The sequence below is a fragment of the Lepidochelys olivacea genome (assembly GCF_965140295.1).
Source record: "Lepidochelys olivacea isolate rLepOli2 genome assembly, chromosome: 8".
NCBI classification, from domain to species: Eukaryota; Metazoa; Chordata; order Testudines; family Cheloniidae; genus Lepidochelys; species Lepidochelys olivacea.
This window is the reverse complement of record NC_140418.1, coordinates 55,155,001-55,174,191: the sequence shown is the minus strand read 5'-3', so window position 1 is coordinate 55,174,191 and position 19,191 is coordinate 55,155,001. Positions and strand designations below refer to the sequence as shown.

The 19,191-nt window shown below is 42.7% G+C and overlaps 2 protein-coding genes across 2 annotated transcripts; both read left to right on the top strand.

The window, feature by feature from the left end:
* Positions 1–980: 980 nt before the first annotated feature.
* On the top strand, positions 981–2,638 carry APOBEC4 (apolipoprotein B mRNA editing enzyme catalytic polypeptide like 4; the record flags this gene model as incomplete). The annotated part of the gene is made up of 2 exons (XM_084637951.1): positions 981–1,066; positions 1,477–2,638. The coding sequence occupies exon 2, from the start codon at positions 1,496–1,498 to the stop codon at positions 2,636–2,638; it is 1,143 nt and encodes a 380-aa protein (XP_084494077.1). The 5' UTR covers positions 981–1,066; positions 1,477–1,495.
* A 2,514-nt stretch (positions 2,639–5,152) lies between these two features.
* On the top strand, positions 5,153–12,495 carry ARPC5 (actin related protein 2/3 complex subunit 5). Its single transcript, XM_084636288.1, has 4 exons — positions 5,153–5,404; positions 7,405–7,476; positions 9,769–9,945; positions 11,205–12,495. The coding sequence occupies exons 1-4, from the start codon at positions 5,261–5,263 to the stop codon at positions 11,265–11,267; spliced, it is 456 nt and encodes a 151-aa protein (XP_084492414.1). The 5' UTR covers positions 5,153–5,260; the 3' UTR covers positions 11,268–12,495.
* Positions 12,496–19,191: the final 6,696 nt, after the last annotated feature.

Below are 19,191 nucleotides of genomic sequence, written 5' to 3'. Positions count from 1 at the left end.
CAAGGAATTTGGCAAAAAGACAGGAGTGTGACAAGGAAACAAAAGGAGTAGTGAAGCTCGAGTCAGCGGAGCAAAGAGGATTTGCAGGAACGCAATAAGAGCCAAAATGCAGGTGGAAGGAGGAAAGCCAAGCAGGGCCTTGAAAGCAATGATGGGAAATTTAAACTTGAATCAGTGGGAAAGGGGGAGCCCGCTGGAGCTTTTTGAAAAGGAAGTGATAGGGTCCAACTGAAAAAGGAAAATAATTAGCCAGAGCATCTTTAAGTCAAATCTTGTTTACCTTACACAAAACTCCTATTAACTCCAATTTGGAGTTTTTTGAGAGTATGATTAGCATGATTTGGCCCACTGTATATCAGACTGCTTACACACTTATTAAAGATCCAACGATCATAAACCTACGCAAGGACTTTAGCAAAATCAAGATTGAAGCAGGGACTATTTTGTGTTACGTGTATGCACAATACCTAAAACAATGGTGCCTCTTTGTCGGATTGGCTCTACAGATGAATAATAAATAGTTACTTGGTATCAATATGCCAAATAAATATTTTGGTTTGTTATACCTGTGCACTTTTTATCCCCTCCCCCTCAAAAAAAAAACCCAAAAAAACCCCCACGTGTACCAAAATATCTGAAAAAAATTAAGGGAACTTAATAAATGAAGAGAGAAAATGAAATACTGACAGGCAAAGGAAAGAAAGCTAAACACAGCAGACTGTTTGAAATACAAACAAATGAAAAAGTCTCATTTGTGTCTGCGTATCCTAGCATTTGGCAATTGCAAACATCAACATGAGGTTGCCTTTAGAGTCTTCACCACGACTGTAGTAGGGTTGTCACACCTCAGTAAAGTTATACAACAAAATTACAAGCTGGTCTATGGAGACAAGGGGAAAACAACAGGTTTTTTTTTTTCCAATTGAACAAATGATCTTAACGCCCACCCCCTGAAGTTTGTAATATTTATTAGACTAAAATGGGAATCAACAACTGGACTTAGGAAAGCCTGTGAAGTAGACTACATATACATTGACTACTATCCTGGTCTGGAGATGTATTGATGGTAATTATACTTTTTTTTAAACTATTTGATTGTGCTCAGATTGTATACAGCAAATCTAGTGATCCAATTTCTGAAAAGTATGCAATGCTTTTTATATATATATATATATATATATATACACACACACACACACTTTGTACTTTTGTGGGAGGGGAGGTAGTAGCAGGAAGAGACATTTTCTGATTAATTTATTTTAAACACAGAAAGCAGGCCTGCAAAAACAAGGACAATCTGAAACTCATATTGCCAACTTGCCCTCTCTTCACTTGAAGCTGCAATCCACAAAGCTTTCTTGTCTGTACTTGTGCACCAGCATATTCGTTGGAGACGAATATGCATTATAATGTTTGCTGTGTAAGTGCAAAGGAAATGGGAGGGATAAATTATTAGTTTCTTTTTTCTTCTTTCAGGACTGTCAATTACAGAAATATGAGTGGGGAGATTTTCCAGTACAATATGAACCCAGAAAGGGAAACTTTGTTCCAGGAATATCTGGCAAATCAAGGAACAGTAGTAAAGCCCTATTATTGGCAGACACTGAGCAAAAGCTGTGCCAAATGCCCCTATCATATACGGACAGGTGAAGAAGCAAGAGTCCCTTATATGGAATTTCATAAGGCCTTTGGATTCCCATATGGGCTAATGAGTCATCAAAACAAACACCTTATATTCTATGAACTGAGGAGCTTCTCTGGGACATTAGTCCAAAAGGGCCATGCAACCAACTGCATTAAGTATAACATCCACCCAGAGTCCATGTTATTTGAGATGGGTGGCTATCTGGATGCACTTACATATGACTATGACAGCATCAGGTACATAATTCTTTATTCCAACTACTCTCCTTGTAATGAAGCTGAGCACTGCTGTATAAGCAAGATCTACAACTTCTTGACAAAGTACCCAGACATTACCCTCTGTATTTATTTCTCTCAGCTTTATCACACGGAGGATGATTTCCCCGTGTCCATATGGAACTGTGAAGCTTTACGAAGCCTTGCCAGCTTGTGGCCTCATGTGACTTTGAACCCATTATGTGGTGGGGTCTGGCATTCCCTCCTTTGCAATTTTGTGAGTGGTATGCCAGAAGCAACCCTTTATCATCCAATTTTACCTGCAAGAGCATTAGCTGACCAACAAAATTCACATAAAATTAACAACATAACAGGAATTAAATCTTACTTAATGAAAGCATCTCCCCAGGCAATATATGAAAATCTAAAACCCCAGCAGAATTTGCAGCAAGACTATTTTGCTAACACACCCTCTCATCAACTTTCACAAATGATGAACGGCAGATTGCCACCACTGATGAGTCACAGCCATTTGGTGCCTTTCACAAGCAAGTTTCTGCCTTTTGGGGGGCAACATTTATATCCCAAACCTAAAAATATTGTAAGGCATTTAAAGATGCCCAAAGAGTTATTTAATTATACCAATCATTCCCAAACCTTTTCCCATGGAAGACCTGTTCAGGTGGTAGAAATCACTGAACAACTTTTAAGCAGCAAGACCACAGATACCAAAGGGCAAAAAAAAAAAAAAAAAAAATCCATCTCTTATGAAAGTTAATACACAGAGGGACTGGATGGTTCAGAGAACTGTGATACTGAGGATATGGAAACTTTCACCTTTAGAACACTCGTTTAAATCCAGTCTAGGCCAGTAATGATGAAAATTCAGTACCTGCCCATGACTTTTAGTGACTTACAATAAATGAAGTTGACGGTCTCAATCTGATTTTTACTGGAGAGGTGTCCACATCATATAAGACGTCAGCATAACTAGTATCCTTGTTGGAAGCCCCGGCACAAGGCAAGGATGAAAAGGACAATATAGATCAAACACTGCCTGAATCCCTAGAAGTGGTTCCTTCAGGTAAGGGTGGACATACATGGGGGAACACTACACTCCCACTACTTGTCTTGTGAATAAAAAAGCCTTTACCCTCCAAGGTTGCCACCTCTCATCAGCCAGAAGTTCATGTAATATGATTTTTAAATTAGATTTTAAAAATATATAAGATTAGAAATATATAAAAAATGAAATTGAGTGAACACCAAAGAGATCTCTTTCCTATCAAGTTTAAAAAGGTGGTGCTGATAGCATATAGAGTATGAAAAGTGAGTTGTTTTATAGATCAGTGCTTTCACTGTTGTAATACAAAATATTTGTTACGAATATTTAAAGTGTTTTAGTTGCAGCGTTCTATAGCAAAGCTGGTAACTTCTGATCTCTAGCAAAAGGGGCTTTGAGTGATGTTACAGAAACCTTAACCAAAAAAATACCAATTAATTCTGCAAAACCAATTCTCTCACTTCTTTTTTATTTTTGTGACCTTGATCTTGCAAGGTGCTGAGTGATTTCACTTCAGGAAATTCAGGGGGACAACTCACTTGCATGAATCTTTGCAGGGTTAAGGTCACAGTATGAGAACTCCGTACTTCTAAATCTTAGTAACATGCAATCCTCTGGGGCCCTCTTCAATCCCGATTGAGTTTTTCCATTGACTTCAGTGGGAGTTGGACTGGAATTTTAAATTGAACTTCTTAATGTATATACAATTATTTAAAAAATGAACACATTTATTTAAAGGAATGCATGATAAAAATCTTATTTAAAAAGATTATCTGTTATTAATACCTTAGACGATTAAAATGGAGTGTTTTTTAAAATGTACTATGTCTGTATTACTTTCTGCATTTCACTCAGCTTGAACAGTAGAAGTTGGCTAGTCAGTTTCACTTTTGGTTTAAAGTCAATTTTAATTTCCCCTTGTTATGGATTAGCACAAGGCTTTTGAGTTTGGGTTCCCAGCACCAGAGGACAAAGTTTAATGTCCTAGAATAATATATTGTTTTGAGTATTAGGAAAGCATTATGATTCATATTAGATTCTGTAAAATCCTTTTTTGTAAATCCCAGATTTTGAACTCAAACTACTTACCAATGTCTATTTAACATACAATACTAATATAATTTATACCTCAAATCTGATTTCAATATGTATTAAGGACTATTGATTAAAATGTTTATATCAATATAAAGGAAGGGATTACTGTTTGAAAATAAGAGTAGGAACAGGGAGTCAAGTTTTTGGGGTTTTGGCCTCAACTCTGTTACTGATTCATCATATGACTATGAGTAAAACTCACTATAGCCCAAATTCTTGTAGTTACCTCGATTTTTTAAGAGCCTGATTTTGGATACTTTGGGCTAGCAACACCAAGCATGCCTGCTCAAAAAGGAGACAAGTGAAATTGAAAACCTGCCCACCTAGAAACTGCAGCAGCCAAAATCAAGGGGCACTGCTGAAAGTTTGGACACTTCCGTGCCTCAGTTTCCCCGTCTACAAAATGGGGCTGTGAGCGCTAACCCTTCTCCCGAGCAGCTGGGTGGGGTGAATGAATTCGTCAGCACCCGGAAGCACTCGGGGCGCCCCACTGGAAAGCGCTGGAGAAGCATTGCAGGAAGGGAGACAGGCCTCGGGAGCAGTAACCTCCTTCCTGCCGTAGCCCCTGAGGACAGACGGGGGACGGGCCACACCGGGGCTGCCAGAGATAAGCCGCACCCCGTACACCGGTGCGTACCGGGGGCTCACACCCACCCGGCGTGCAGAGGCTCAGCCTAGCCCAGCGGGGCCGGATCGGGGGCTTCGCGCCGCACCGCGCCCCCTCAGAGGCCACGACGCCCCCATAGAGCGCCGCCTGGCTACCAGAGACCGCTCCTATGGTAACAGTCCTCCTCACGCCGGGAGAACACGTGACCACCTCCTGCCGACCAATAGCAACAGCTCACCTGCTCCTCCCCAGACCCTGCCTTCCTCCGCCCACTTGAGGGTTGCCTTCTCTACGCCTCCGCGCAAGGCCTGCCGGATGCCGCAAGAGAAAGAGGAAGTCTGTTCAGAACACATGCGCAGAAGGGGGAGGTGCGGAATTTAAAACACGCATGTGTAAAAAGAGACTCGCAGTTGTGTTGCGCATGCGCCCACCCACAAACGGCGAGCGCGTATGGCTATTACGTAGGAAGAGAGTGTCGATCGAGCGCGATCTTTCTTACTGCGCGTGAGCGGAAGTGAGAGGCGGAAGGAACTCTGCTCCTTGCGCATGCGCAGTGTTGCTCGCTGTGGGCAGTAGGGGGCGGGCACCGCCTTGCGGAGGGGAGCGGACGAGAGGCGCCGGTAGGTTCTGGGGCGATGGCGAAGAGCACGGTGTCCTCTGCGCGCTTCCGCCGCGTGGATGTGGATGAATATGACGAGAACAAATTCGTGGACGAGGAGGATGGAGGCGACGGCCAGGCCGGGCCCGACGAGAGCGAGGTGGACTCGTGCCTGCGGCAATATCCTTCCGCCAACGCCGGAGAAAGAGTCCTGGCCCCTGGCGCTGAGGCCAGGAGCGCGAGGGGAGGAGGGGGCTGGCCCCCTGCCCTGCCCGGTTCCGTGCCGAGCCCCGGGGCGGGGAGTGGTCCCCAGCCCTCGACTGAGCCTACCAGGCTTGTAGGATGCCCAGGGCACAGGAAGGGGGATGGGGCTCGCCTGTGCCACCCTGCATTGAGTGTGCCAGGGTCTTGCTGGCCTGGAAAGTTACTGTCTAGGGGAAGGGGGAGAGGATCCTCCAAGTCCAGTGCTCAGATTCACCACAGCCCTCTCTCTCTCTCGAACTGGTCTCCCCTGTACATCTGTGGCTCCCTAGGGGCAGGCTTCAGGTTGGGCAAGGACAGCCAATAGCACCTAGCCCCACAGAATGAAATAAATAACTGTTGTCTTTGAGTGTAAGTGCAGGAGTAGGAAACACACAGATTAAAACCCAGGTGTTATGTTCTTAAACAATAGATTTTCAATTAAATGTGTTCCAAACAATGTAAAACTTCCTAGCGTGTCTCTGTCTAATCCCTGGCTTGAGCACCCTGCTATCCATGGAGACAGTTGCCCCTCTACAATTGTATTTATATATGTTAATATTAGTCAGCTTTTTTTTATTTCCAGTTCTCTGGGGCGGGAAGACACTTGAGGATGTGGTCTTGTCTGTCCTCACAAGAGCAGGAGGGAGGAGCAAAGAGAAAGCCCTGCCCTCAAACCCCTTTTCTTAGGCTTCAGGGTTGGAGGAAGTGTGCACTCTGTGTGGTTTTCCTTTTATGGGAATAATTGCACCCAGTCCGTGACAATCTAATTGCTTTTCACTTCCACATATTAAAGCATTTCTCTTCAGGAGTGCCTTTTCAAGGCGAGGCTGAACCACGTAGGATTAATGACAGGTTTCAGAGTAGCAGCCGTGGTAGTCTGTATTCGCAAAAAGAAAAGGAGTACTCGTGGCACCATAGAGATTAACCAATTTATTTGAGCATAAGCTTTCATGAGCTACAGCTCACTTCAACGGATGCATTCAGTGGAAAATACAGTGAGGAGATTTATATACACACAGAACATGAAAAAATGGGTGTTCATCATGCACACTGTAAGGAGAAAAGGAGTACTTGGGTTTTGTGATTCAGTTTTGGCAGTTCCTGGAGGTGGGGGAAAAAAAAACCTGAAAGGCAAATTTCTGTGCTCAAAACTGTGAAACCCTTTAAGAAAATTCAAGTGGGAGCTGCTTAGCTTCCTTTTCTGTACAGTCAGCAGGAAGCCTGAATTACCTGTGTCTCTAGAGCATGTTTTGTGCTCCTTCTGGTTCATGACAGTGATGAAGGCAGTCTTGGAATCTTGTTGTTCTATAATGAACTCTATCTGTGGTGCATATTAGTCATGTCACTTAATGCACGACTGGGAGGTTTTTAGATACCACAGTGGTGGATGCAGTATAAGAATCTGAATAGAAAACTCTCTTGAACCATAATCAACTACAGTGTGATGAATTGACTGACAGATTGACCTTTCTTTTCAATGTTTAGTTTGAGGTCCTGACTGATGGTATTTTTCCAATTTATGGGCCACAGATGTTCCCACTAACAGTTTATTTCAGCAATCACATCATTCTGTATTTTGCAAACAGCCGTGCTATAGCTTGTTGCATGATATTTTGCCATTATGTGTGGTGTTTGAAGATAGAATGGGTGGAATGTCTAAATGTTTCTATTATTTGGATCCTTGTTCTGTGATTGGTGCTCTCCAGTACTGAAAACTGGACCACCTTAGTACTGTCCCATTGCTTTTAGTAATTGGCTAGTATTTGTTACCTTACGTTGCACTCACTGAAGTGTTCAATATGGAAGATGTTCTCTCAGCAACTCCATAGCTGATATTCCAAGTAATGAACAAGTTCCATGTGAACCCCACTGTATTGTGACTAGCTCTACTGCTTTCCAAGTCCTTGTTTCCCCATCTTTCCTTAACCATTGTTCACAGGGAACATGATGGCTGCATTGCAGGCAGCCCTGAAGAATCCTCCAACCAACACCAAGAACCAAGCAGTAAAGGTGAAGTAATCAATAACTCTCACATTTATATGCCATGCTGTGAATTTTCCTAATTCTTTGTCCTCTATAGATTTCTCACTTCCCCTCTCGAGACTTATTAAGCTCTTCCCTTTTGCCAAACTATACTCTGCCAAAGTAGGCCCATGAAAAAGGCCCCAAAACAGTAGGCACTGATTGGCTACTGTGTTGAGTCCATAATTCTAGCTAACAATAAGAACTTAGAAAGTATAAGCACTCCCAGGATAGAGCTTTGACTATACTGTGCACACATACTTGCCTGTTGGATAAGGCTCCCAAAAACTAGTTTTGAGTGTTACGGATGCCCAAAGCAGACTGAACGATGCACAGATAAACTATAGGAATCTACCATACTGTAGCCACCCACACAGCTCTGTTTAAAGTGGAGTTCTGCTCTAAGCATTCACTCTGTAAGAATATATCTGTGGGATTCCATGTTTGTTTGTGACACTAGACCAAATTTCCCAGTAAAGATTGCTTCCCCCAACTGCCAGCCCTACAAATTTACTTGGGATTGTGAGAATCACTTAACGATCTTGCTAGCAAGGGCATCATCAAGTAAGAAATTCTGCAGGTAATTTTGCCCTTTTTTTACATCTGTGACAATGTTTCCTTCACTAGAATTGCACTGGTATCATTGAAGGTATAATACAAAGACATTAGGGTTGCATAGGGGCTACTGTAACTTAATTCTGATGTAGGGGGCAAATAAATCTAAGTTGCTCTTCCACAGTTAAGTTGCTTCTGCAGGGCTAACTGTAGTAAAGTATTAAAACTTCTGACCGTGAAATACACGACACAGTACACATGGGGCAGATCGGCTGTACAAAGTAGTGCCATTGTACAAAGTGTTTTTCCACTTGGAAAAAAGACTTAAAATATGACTGGTGTCCCAAAGCCTTGTGAAAACCTGCAGACCTGGCAGCTCTGTCTCGCGAGCTTGTTCTTGGCATCATTCTTCTTTTAGAATAAGAGCCTCCCACCAAATCACTGTTGCTACTACATATCTGAGAAGGCTCACTAAATCAAATGGCTGCAGGATGTGTCTGCTTACTGGGAAAGATAATGGCTATAATTCCTTTGGGAAGCAACTGCAGACAGTACTTGCTCAGTGGGATTATACACAGGAGGAATCCATTCTAACAGTTAAGGTTTCTTTTATTGCTGCCTCTCAAGTGGTTGAGTGAACAGAGGAAGAAAATTACTTTTTGGGGGCGGGGGAGAAGAGGTTGATGCTTACAGAACGGGTGATGATAGGACCTAGCCATGCTACACAAATTCTTGATCCTGAAATGGCATCAAGGTCAGTTCTCAAAAACAGTTACCTGAAACATTTGGTGCTAGTAGTTGTATTTCAGCATGGATGTGACAGTTCAGCTGCTTTTAACTGTGGCTTCAAATGTTTGGGTTGGCCTCTGTAGATTAAGCAGTCGTATTACCAGGAACTATTTCATGCTGGTAATGCTGACCGGGCCTTAAAGATGTTTTCCAAAGATTTTTGTAAAACATTGCGTACACAGAATTAAAGCAGTAGTTATAATACAGTAGTCAATGGGGGAAGAGAGGGAGTAAAGCTAAGGTATCAGACAGTGCTGAGTAGGGATACTTCTGAAATTTGGGAGCAGACTCCTTTAAGATCACTTCTGTTCCACAGCAGTGCTGTCCATCTAGACAAAATGTAAAATAAGAGGAGGCTTAGGTTGTGAGAGGAAAGCCAATCAAACCCTTAGTCTTCTTAGTTCAAAATAAGTTGGAACTTTCCAGTCCATAACACATTAACAGTGATAAAGTTCAGTATAGCCCTTATACAGTACTATGGGTGGAGTCCTGCAAACAAAAGCCAAGCTTGGTGAGCAGAGATAGAAACCTAGAAGAGAACAAGCTTGTTACAAAGCCAGTGAAGAAAATGAGTGTCTCTTTTTTGAGACTAGCTTCCTTTGCCCAACTGGGGATGCGCTACCTGTTTAACTTATCTAAAACTTAATTTCAAATTAATTACATATGTTAGCTGTAAATTGAAATTCATTTAGAATTACAGATCTGTGTAGCAAAGTCAGTTGAGGTCATGCTGTCATAGGGCAGAGGTGGACATCTGTTCTACAGTTTGCTTGACAACTTGGTGTGTGTATGAGCTGCCTTAACAGAACATTTTTGCATTGTTAAAAATAGAAATGTTCTGCCTCCCAGAGCTGAGAGATCATTAACGTTTGGCCGCAGACCATGTGAGTATGGATCAGCTCAGTTCCAGGTTGTGACTTTTTCCCTCGTTTACAGGATCGTGCAGAAAGCATTGTCCTGAAAGTCCTCATCTCTTTCAAAGCCAATGATATTGAAAAGGCAGTACTATCTCTGGACAAGAATGGAGTTGATCTGCTAATGAAATACATCTACAAGGGATTTGAGAGCCCCTCTGACAACAGCAGTGCTGTGTTACTGCAGTGGCATGAAAAGGTGTGTTGATCGTCTGTCACTTTTGGCCTGATAATTTGCGTTAGCAGAGACCCTTACATCCAGGACTCTGTCTTGAGTCCAACAAGAATCATCCTTTGTGACAAAGTGCCTCCTCTGCCTTGGTGGGTCCTGCGGTTATTGGCGGATTTGCTCGCCTCTGAGATTCACAGCAGCCCTTGCTTGTGGCTCAAACCTGCCATTCACTCAGCTAACCTCATCACTGGCCAGCATAGAGAAAAAGAAGGAGAATAATCCCCACAGTCTCTGGGGTGGGACCTTTCCCTCTGGTAGGACCCACAGGTCAAACACTCCTCCAAGAGGGGGGAGGGGGATCGGGGGAACCCAGGGCTGCCCTCTACTCCGGGTTCCAGCCCAGGACCCTGTGGATCACAGCTGTCTACAGTGTTTCGTGTAACAGCTGTGTGACAGCTACAACTCCCTGGGCTACTTCCCCATGGCCCCTTCCCAACACCTTCTTTATCCTCACTGAAGGACCTTCCTCCTCATGCCAGGTGGCGTTTGTACTCCTCAGTGGTCCAGCAGCACACCTTCTCACTCCCTACTCCTTGCGTGCCCCTCACTGACTGAAGTGAGGTCCTTTTTAAACCAGGTGCCCTGATTAGCCTGCCTGCCTTAATTGGTTCCAGCATGTTCCTGATTGTTCTGGAACTGCCCCTGTTATCTTACCCAGGGAAAAGGGACCTGCTTAATCTGGGGCTAATATATCTCCCTTTGATCACTCTTCTGTAGCCATCTGGCCCGACCCTGTCACACCTTCTTCCCCTTAAAATTCCAGTGTTCGTATTGCAACAGTTGGGATGGGAAGGACAAGGTTCCCCAGGGAACCATGTGAAATTAATACACACTTCCTACTGCATATTGATGCATGCAGACTTTAGAGGTGAAGTTTGATCATGTATTAGGTAAAAATGAAAATGAGCCATTACATACTTCCTAAAAACTGTCGTCTTGCACCGAGGCAATATAATCTAAAGGTCAAAGCTGGGGACTTAGCTGGGAATAGAACCCAAGAGTCCTGACTCCCCCAGTGACTCTGGCTTGTGCCAGTTATCTAATGCCTGAATCCATTTCCACATCTATAAAATGAATGAAGTAATGCTTTCCTATTGCAGAATGCTGACGTTTAGTGTCTGTAGAACACTCTGAGATGTTCAAATGAAACGTACTGAAGTCCAAGTAGTAATTGTTTGTCTCTGGTTATTGTGGCTTTATATTAACTGTTACTTCTCTGTTTTCAGGCTCTCGCTGCTGGAGGTGTAGGGTCCATTGTCCGTGTCTTGACTGCCAGAAAAACGGTTTAAGTTCAGCAGCCAGTGACTGCCTGCCGTGGGTGTGCAAAATGCTGGTACAATGACCAAAACAACCAAATGCCACTGCTGCCCTGGGGGTAGCATCTGTCTCTCAGCTTGCCTTCTTGCTTCCTCTCTCATATCTATGACAAAATATGCATATCTGAGTTCCTTTTGCTGTTCGGGTAATAATAGAGGTGCCATTTTATTTCTAATAGGAGTATTTGGTACTCTCAAAAGCATTTCAGTGACATATATACAAGTCTTTGTGTAAGATGATTTACATTCATGTATTATCATGCCAGATTTTGACTTGACTTTCCAAGCAGATACTGAGGGACTCAGGGCAGTGTCTTAATTCTTTAGCTAACCAGGCAGTGTTCAATGTAAGCTGTATGTTTTAAAAGATGGTGCAGCTATTAATGGAAACTGGACTATGCTTCTCCTGTTCAAACTCTGAACCCTACAGCAGCAAGTACAGTAGAAGAACAAGCTCTGGCTCAAAAGAACCAGAATATCCATCCAGTGAGTTGAGTATTTTTTCCTATCTCACCTTTATGGTTTATCTCTGTTTCCTTTGATCATTCAAGTCTTGGGTCCACAATGGGAGAGTCACACTGTTGCAGAATTGTCTGAGGCATCACAACACAGTTGTATGACATATTTAAGGATGACGGTCCATTTCCCCTGGGCTTTAACCTAGTGAAGCTTTCCTTTTTTGGACCTGAGATCCTGATGAGGAAAAATAGAAGGGGCTGTTATACAGTTAAATCCCATTGCAGCATGTTGGGGCGGGGCAGGGGGGCAAAAAGTGATTGTAGCTAACACAATGTAGTAGCTGCCTTTTAGTAATCTGAGAAATGCAGACTGGTGCCTAATGTGTCCATTGCAAAGCCCCTTGATCAGTGTTCAGGTACATGGGATCCAGAAGAGATTAATTTCTGATCCTAATAGGTACGCACTCCATGTTATATTTCAGTACAAAGTGACTTGGGTGAATCAAGTCAAGTCCCCAAAAAAGACAGGTGCTTTTTAAAATAAAAATTTTCCAAAGGCCCAGTGCACCCCAGCCCAGGGATAACCTTGAATGTGTATGACCAGGAGCAAGGCCAGCCTGTGTCTTACATTCACATTTTACACCAGTTTAGGAGGAACTCGTGAAAATCTTTGCTGTTTTTTGATACTTGCTTTTTTTTGTAAAATTATAAAGATCAGATAATAAATTGTCACTGAATATTTATTTAATGTTTCAAATTCCTTGGTGTTAATTGTTCTGATAGCTTTATTTCTGAATTTGGGAAATTCACACAGTAACAGAAGGATTGAGGAAGGAAAAAAGCCGAAATAGTCACCTGACTTCTGCTCTTCACCTCCAGTCTTTTTCCTGCCAAGGTTGTTTCCGCAGCAGCACTTTGCACGTGTAAGTAATCATAGGCCTGGATCATATTGTAGCAGTCTTGAATGCTCTACCTAAATCAAGATATGTGGACACCAACACTATTCAAAAATGTAGCTGTGTTTTCCAACTTCATTGGGTCCTTTTTTGCACACGGACATATCAGTAAGAACAATGAAGAGATTTTTAAACTCATTCCCCCACCCTACTTTCCTTATGAAAATGATTAGCTAGGAAAGGAAAAAAACAATAGCTCCTGAAGTCTCATTCTTGTTAGTTCCTGCTTTTTTTTTTTTTCTTACATTTTTTTTAAGTGCTGAAAACTTTGTGGCTACTTCATGTCTAAGTGAATTCATTTGAATATTTTCATCCTGGCCTAATTCCCAAAGAAATATTCCATCACTGAGCAGTGGATTGCATGGTCACTTTGAAGTGCTTATGCATAGACTAGTTGCTCTCTGAATAGGACTTAGGCCATTTCAGTGAGTAATGATTTTGGGTGTATCCATTTTTTTGGTGCCCAACTTGACTGTTTTAAAGGGGCCTAATTTTTCAAAGGCAGACACTTTGACAGTCAAGGGTCAAAGATGCCTTAAGTGAGGCAACCAAAGTTACAAGTCACTTTTGAAATGTGCATCTAGCATCTACAGTTTTCTTACCAGTATTAAGTTCACATTTAGTTGTGAATTGGAGTTTGCGGGGAGAAGTCATGAATGTACATGTAAGGATGAGGAATAGTGACATTTGTTCCACTAGGAAAAAAGCTTTCTAAGCTATATTATTTGCATTGAGTGAATAAGTCCAATTTGTTAGCATTGTCAGTGTTTGCTCCACAGTGGTCTCTGCAGTAACTAATTACAGCTCTTCATATAACTTCGCTCCCTCCATACGAGCTCCATTGCTCTGGTTGGGGAGTGTGGGATCACAACCTGCACTCAAGCAGTTACCTATTTATTCTGCCTTTTCTGAAGTCAGTCTGAGGCACCCAGCAGTGATTTGCCCCACTGCTAGTATCCACCACCTAATTCAGGTAGTCTTAAACAAAACCAAGATGTATTGACAAATTACAGAAAGAAAAAACAAACGAGGGCTAGGGACAAAATACTTTGCTAGTCAAACACTACAGAAAATTTTGGTAATTTGGGCCAAGTTCATGTTGCACAGTGTTAAGATAAAATATGGGAAAATCAGGTTTCTCTCTCCCAGCCTAAAGTCTGTTTCCTTTTCCCAGTTCCGTGTGTCTCACAAAGAAAAGGTATTAACTAAATCCTCTTACCACTTATGGGGATCAGTTCTCTGCCCTATTTAACATACACAAAAACAAACATCCTACCAGCATGATGTACTACATATTTTATCTGCCTTTCAGTCCCAACCAGGTCTGGACAATAGACATTATTCCCATTTCCACTAGTTCATGTACTGTCAGTCTCTTGCTCATTTTAGTGATGAGATACATTATTTAGGCATGACTGCAGTACATTTGATTCATAGAAATCTATAAACCATATCCAGTTATAGCTGTCTTTAAGGTCTATGTGAGGAGCTGCATAAGGAAGCTTATTACTGAAAGAACACTGCTCTTCCTAGGTCATGGTGTTAATAAAGAAGAAAAACCCAGTACTGAAATTACTCAGCCTGCATTTGAGTGGTTTAGAGAGGAAGAAGATATAAAGCATGACAAGGTCACACTAGTCCTGATATGCAGAAGATGATTTCAAAATTCCAGCTGTACTGAGTAATAAGAGAGCCGGGGTAATAAATGACTGGTTTTAATGTGGCATCAGGCTAGGATAATTCATAGCGCGTTGCTCTGTGAATGGCCCCAAAACAAGCTCTATTAACAGAGAAATAATTGTTTAGTTTGTCTACTTCCTGTAATGTTCAGTTTTACTTACAATGACTATCTACTACCATGCACTACTTAGCCTGTAAAGAAGCCAAGGCCTTTCACATTGCCTTATACACAGATTTTTCTATGGGATCTCCCTGTACTCCTGCAACATGTCCACCTTTTACAAAAGGCAGAACTACTCTAGCAAATAGGGAAACCTGCGTAGGCATTCATAGGCTTTTAGGATTATCACCTTTTCAGCAGGGCAAATATGAATCAAGCCCAGTCCCTTAAGGTAACGCTCACTCTTCCCAAAGTGGATAATTCTAATCACATCTATACAAGGTTAGCTGGCAGACTCATCTCTCCTAATATGTCCTCCACCTCGCTTTCTATTCCTGCTGTCCCCTGTTCATACTTCTTCTCCTCCTCCAGCTAGTTCCCATCTCTTTTGATGCCTTTTCTTCACTATCCCTCTTTGCCCTTTCTCAAAGTAAGGTCCATCATACCTGATTCTGCCATTCCTTCCTCCTTCTAGCTAATGTTAGTGGTGCCTCACTTTCTTCCATCCTAAATTCAAAGACCTGATTATGATCTAGCAGGCAGTGACTCTGAAAAAGGTTTGGGGGGGATCCTTGTAGATAATCAGCCGAACATGAGTTCCGACTGTGATGCTGTGGCCAAAAGAGCGAATGCATCCTGGGATGCCTAAACCGGAATCTTGAGTAGAAGCAGAAAGGTTATTTTACTTCTGTATTTTGCACTGGTATGACAACTTCTGGAATGCTGTGTTCAGTTCTGGAGCCCACAATTCAAGAAGGATGTTAATAAATTAGGGTTCAAAAAAGAGCCACAAGAATGATTAAAGGATTAGAAAACACACTTTATAGTGATAGATTCAAAGAGCTGAATCTATTTAGATTAACAAAAAAAAGGTTAAGAGGTGACTTGATTACAATCTGAGTATCTACATGGGGAGCAAATATTTAGCAATGGGCTCTTCAGTCTAACCGAGAGGGGTATAACATGATTCAGTGTGCGGAAGTTGAAGCTAGACACATTCAGACTGGAAATAAGGTGTACGTTTTTAACGGTAAGAGTAATTAACTATTGGAACAATTTACTAAGGGTCGTGGTGAATTCTCTGTTACTCACAATTTTAAAATTGAGATTGGATATTTTTCTAAAAGATCTGCTCTAGGAATAATTTTGGGTACGTTCTATGCTATACAGGAGGTCAGACTAGATCAGGGGTTCTCAAACTGGGGGTCGTGAGGTTATTACACTGGGGGTCGTGAGCTGTCAACCTCCACCCCAAACCCTGCTTTGCCTCCAGCATTTATAATAGTGTTAAATATATTTTAAAAGTGTTTTTAATTTGTAAGGTGGATCGCACTCAGAGGCTTGCTATGTGGAAGGGGTCACCAGTACAAAACTTTGAGAACCACTGGACTAGATGATCACACTGGTCTTCCTGGCCTTGGAATCTATGAACTGAGCTAGGCACTGTACACACATCTTTGAAATCAACTGATGCTAGAATGTGTCAGCTGCCTTCAGGTGGCACTAGATATTCCAAGGCAGCAAGGACAGCTACATCTCGATGCCATGGATTGATTGCTATAAATATCTATGTGTCTTCTGGATGTGATGTGTTAAGTAAAAGAAGATGCGTATAGATGTACGTGAGTATAGGATAAACAGTAAATGGGTAGAGTTGTGACGATTATTTGAATATTGCACATTTCATCTATGTAGGGCACAGAAGTTCCAGTCATTAGAAGAGGGGGAAATAATCTCAAATTAAAAAATATATATTCCTGGTGTCCTGAAACAAATAAGAGAACCAGTTGATTCAGAGAAGAGAGAATCTGCTAGAATCCAACAGAGGAAATAAGGTTTATTTTCTTTCAGAAATTCTATAGTGATGTTTAACTTCAACAACATTTTCTCACCGCTAAATGAGGGTCGAGGATTTATTAAGACACAATGTATACAATGATCACTTTGCGCACCACTGAAATACAGCCACCTCTGAGGTGAAAGACAGCAGCTGTTAACAATGCAAAGCAACATTTTAGTTACAGGAATTAGAGAATACTCTTTTCAACTGAAATTGCAGGGGGTATTTAGCTACATAAAATATTATTAACCTGATAACCCAAGAGAGTGGGTTTATCATTCTCTGCTCTTATGGAAAGTCCTAAACGTAAGGAATTAAAATTAATAGGAGCTTTTAAAAACTGAGTTGGCACTTCAGAAATGAAAACGCTGCTTTGAGGGGAATTCTAGGGCATGTCTGATGTGCTCTTCATTTTCTGAGACCCATGGCTGAAATGTCTGCAGGCCTGGGCACAATTCAATTGTCGGAGTAGAATTTGTTGCCTGATTTCCCTTCCTCCAGAATTCAGGCATATTCCTAAGGGCCTGGGCAGCAGCCCCTCCATGCATCTCCACAAAGATCCTTCCAGAAGCCTTTCACAATGGAAAGAAGGAAAGGGAGCTTCACCAGCACCCCATCAATAAACCAGATAATTCCACCCTCTGTATCATACAATGTAACCAACTTACCAGCTGTGTGTACAGCCCTCTGCCCATCTTCAGATCTAGAACAAGATCACTCAGTAGGGTATCCCAGCATGTGTCCTCTCCCCCAGTAACTACAACCCAATGTTGGCACACTTCCCTGCAATATGTCCTACCACTGGTATGCTCTGTTCCCCTCTAGTGCTGTGCTGTGCCTCCAAGAAAATGCTGCTGATCACGTTTCTCTCATGATTTAAAGACTTTCTGGTAGAAGGAATATTGTTAAGTTAGAGGGCAGCACAGGGGCTAACAAGTCTGGAGTAGAAGTCCCAGCATTGCCGGTGACTCTTAGGCAAGTCACTGAACTGCTCTGTGCTTCCTATTTCTCCAGCAGTGAACTAGGGAATCACACACACCTGTCTGACATGAACAGGCAGTTATGGTGCTAGGCTGGGACTGGAGAGACTAGAGTCATGTTCCCTTCTCCACTGCAGACTTCCTGTGTGACCTTGGGCAAATCACTCAATCTCTCTGTGCTAGGGATCCCCAGCGGTACAATGGAGATAATAGCATCTCCCTACCTTACAGGAGTATTGTGAGGATAACTACACTGAAGAGTGTGAGGTGCTCAGACACTATGGTAAGGGGCTATAGAAATACATAAGATAGGTCTCACAGGGCTGGTTAGAAGGCCCAATCAGAAAGTGCTTGCTGGTTCTTGGATGAAGACAGTCATGGATAGGTGAAGTGGTGCTATTCTTTTCTCCCTTTGGCTCTGCCATCTCCTCCTTTTAGTACACAATGACATGAATGCGGGTAACCTTACCTGGGAGTGTCTGAATGGCTTTGGATGCTAGTCGTTGGGAAAGGATGGTTGCATAGTCACGAATTGTCAGGTGAGCTGCAGCTGTGGAGCAGCTCTTTCCAATACAGCAGTGAGGATTCTTCTGGGCGGAGACCACAATTGCATCACACTGTGCCACCCTGATGCCGTCCATGGCTGTGTCACCCATGGGGATGGCTAGCAGGAGGAAAAGGGCAAAAAGCAACTGATTAGTTGTGGGGGGCCAGACAGTAACCACACCGATCAATAATATTCTAGTCAGAGAAGCTGAACCTTTCTCAGTCTCTGTAAATCTGCATTGAACTGTGCAGCTGTGCAAAACAGGGAAAGGTGATCCATCGCTGTAGCTGAGAGAGGCCAGTTCACTGACTAGTACAGCGCAGAGAGCGGATAGCCATAACTTCATCCTATGGCTGAAGTGTATCCTGGAATCAAATAAGAAGCTCTGAGTTCTACAGTGTGGCCTAGCTCTTCCATCATCTTATCAATGGAATTGCAGCCTGTAAAGTCTATAAGGCCAAACATGCAATGTATTAGCTTGAGCTGTGCGGCAAAGACACCTGGTACATGCGGGAGTCTGTGGTTGCTACAGGCCGAATTGCCCTACAGTCTGCAGTTTAAGCAAATTAGGCATGGCCTTGGGGGTGCCTGGCAAGTTGTTTCATGTGACCTTTGGGTGGACAAATGCCGTGCACTCTTGCTTTCTATGCAGTGGAATTGTTGGGATTTATGCATTGCCCCATATAGCATCAGGAAATGCCTGACTGATCGCCAGTAGTATTGGATGGGACCCTAATAAGGCTACTTTTTCCCCTCCAGCAAAGGCAGAATTCTACTGCTTCAAGACTGGTTGTGAGGGAAAGGGAGAGAACACATGCTTTATGGGTAGCTGAGTCCTTCCCTCAAACCAGCTAATCAAAATGGGGGAAAGGGAGAGTAATCACTTTCTTTAAAAACCAGTCAGAATATTTGTGGGAACCGGAGGCCTGCGGGCCACACAGTCGTCTTGTTTATTAGATTGACAGCAAAAGCACAAAGGGAAATGAATTGAACGAATTATTTATTATTTGTATTGCGGTACCCCCTTGGCGCCCCAGTCATGGACTAGGACCCCATTGTGCGAGGCTCTGTGCAGATACAGAACTAAAAGACACTCCCTGCCTGCACCAAAAAAATTACAATCTAATTACATTTGGCACGTACTGGCTAGTTCAGGGGCTTTGGGGATACGGAGTCTTTCACTCTAGATCACTAAATCAAACAGAGGCAAGATCAGTACTTATCATCTACTGACTGTTTGAGGGCACATCTGAAATGAATTTGTGGCTCTCAATCC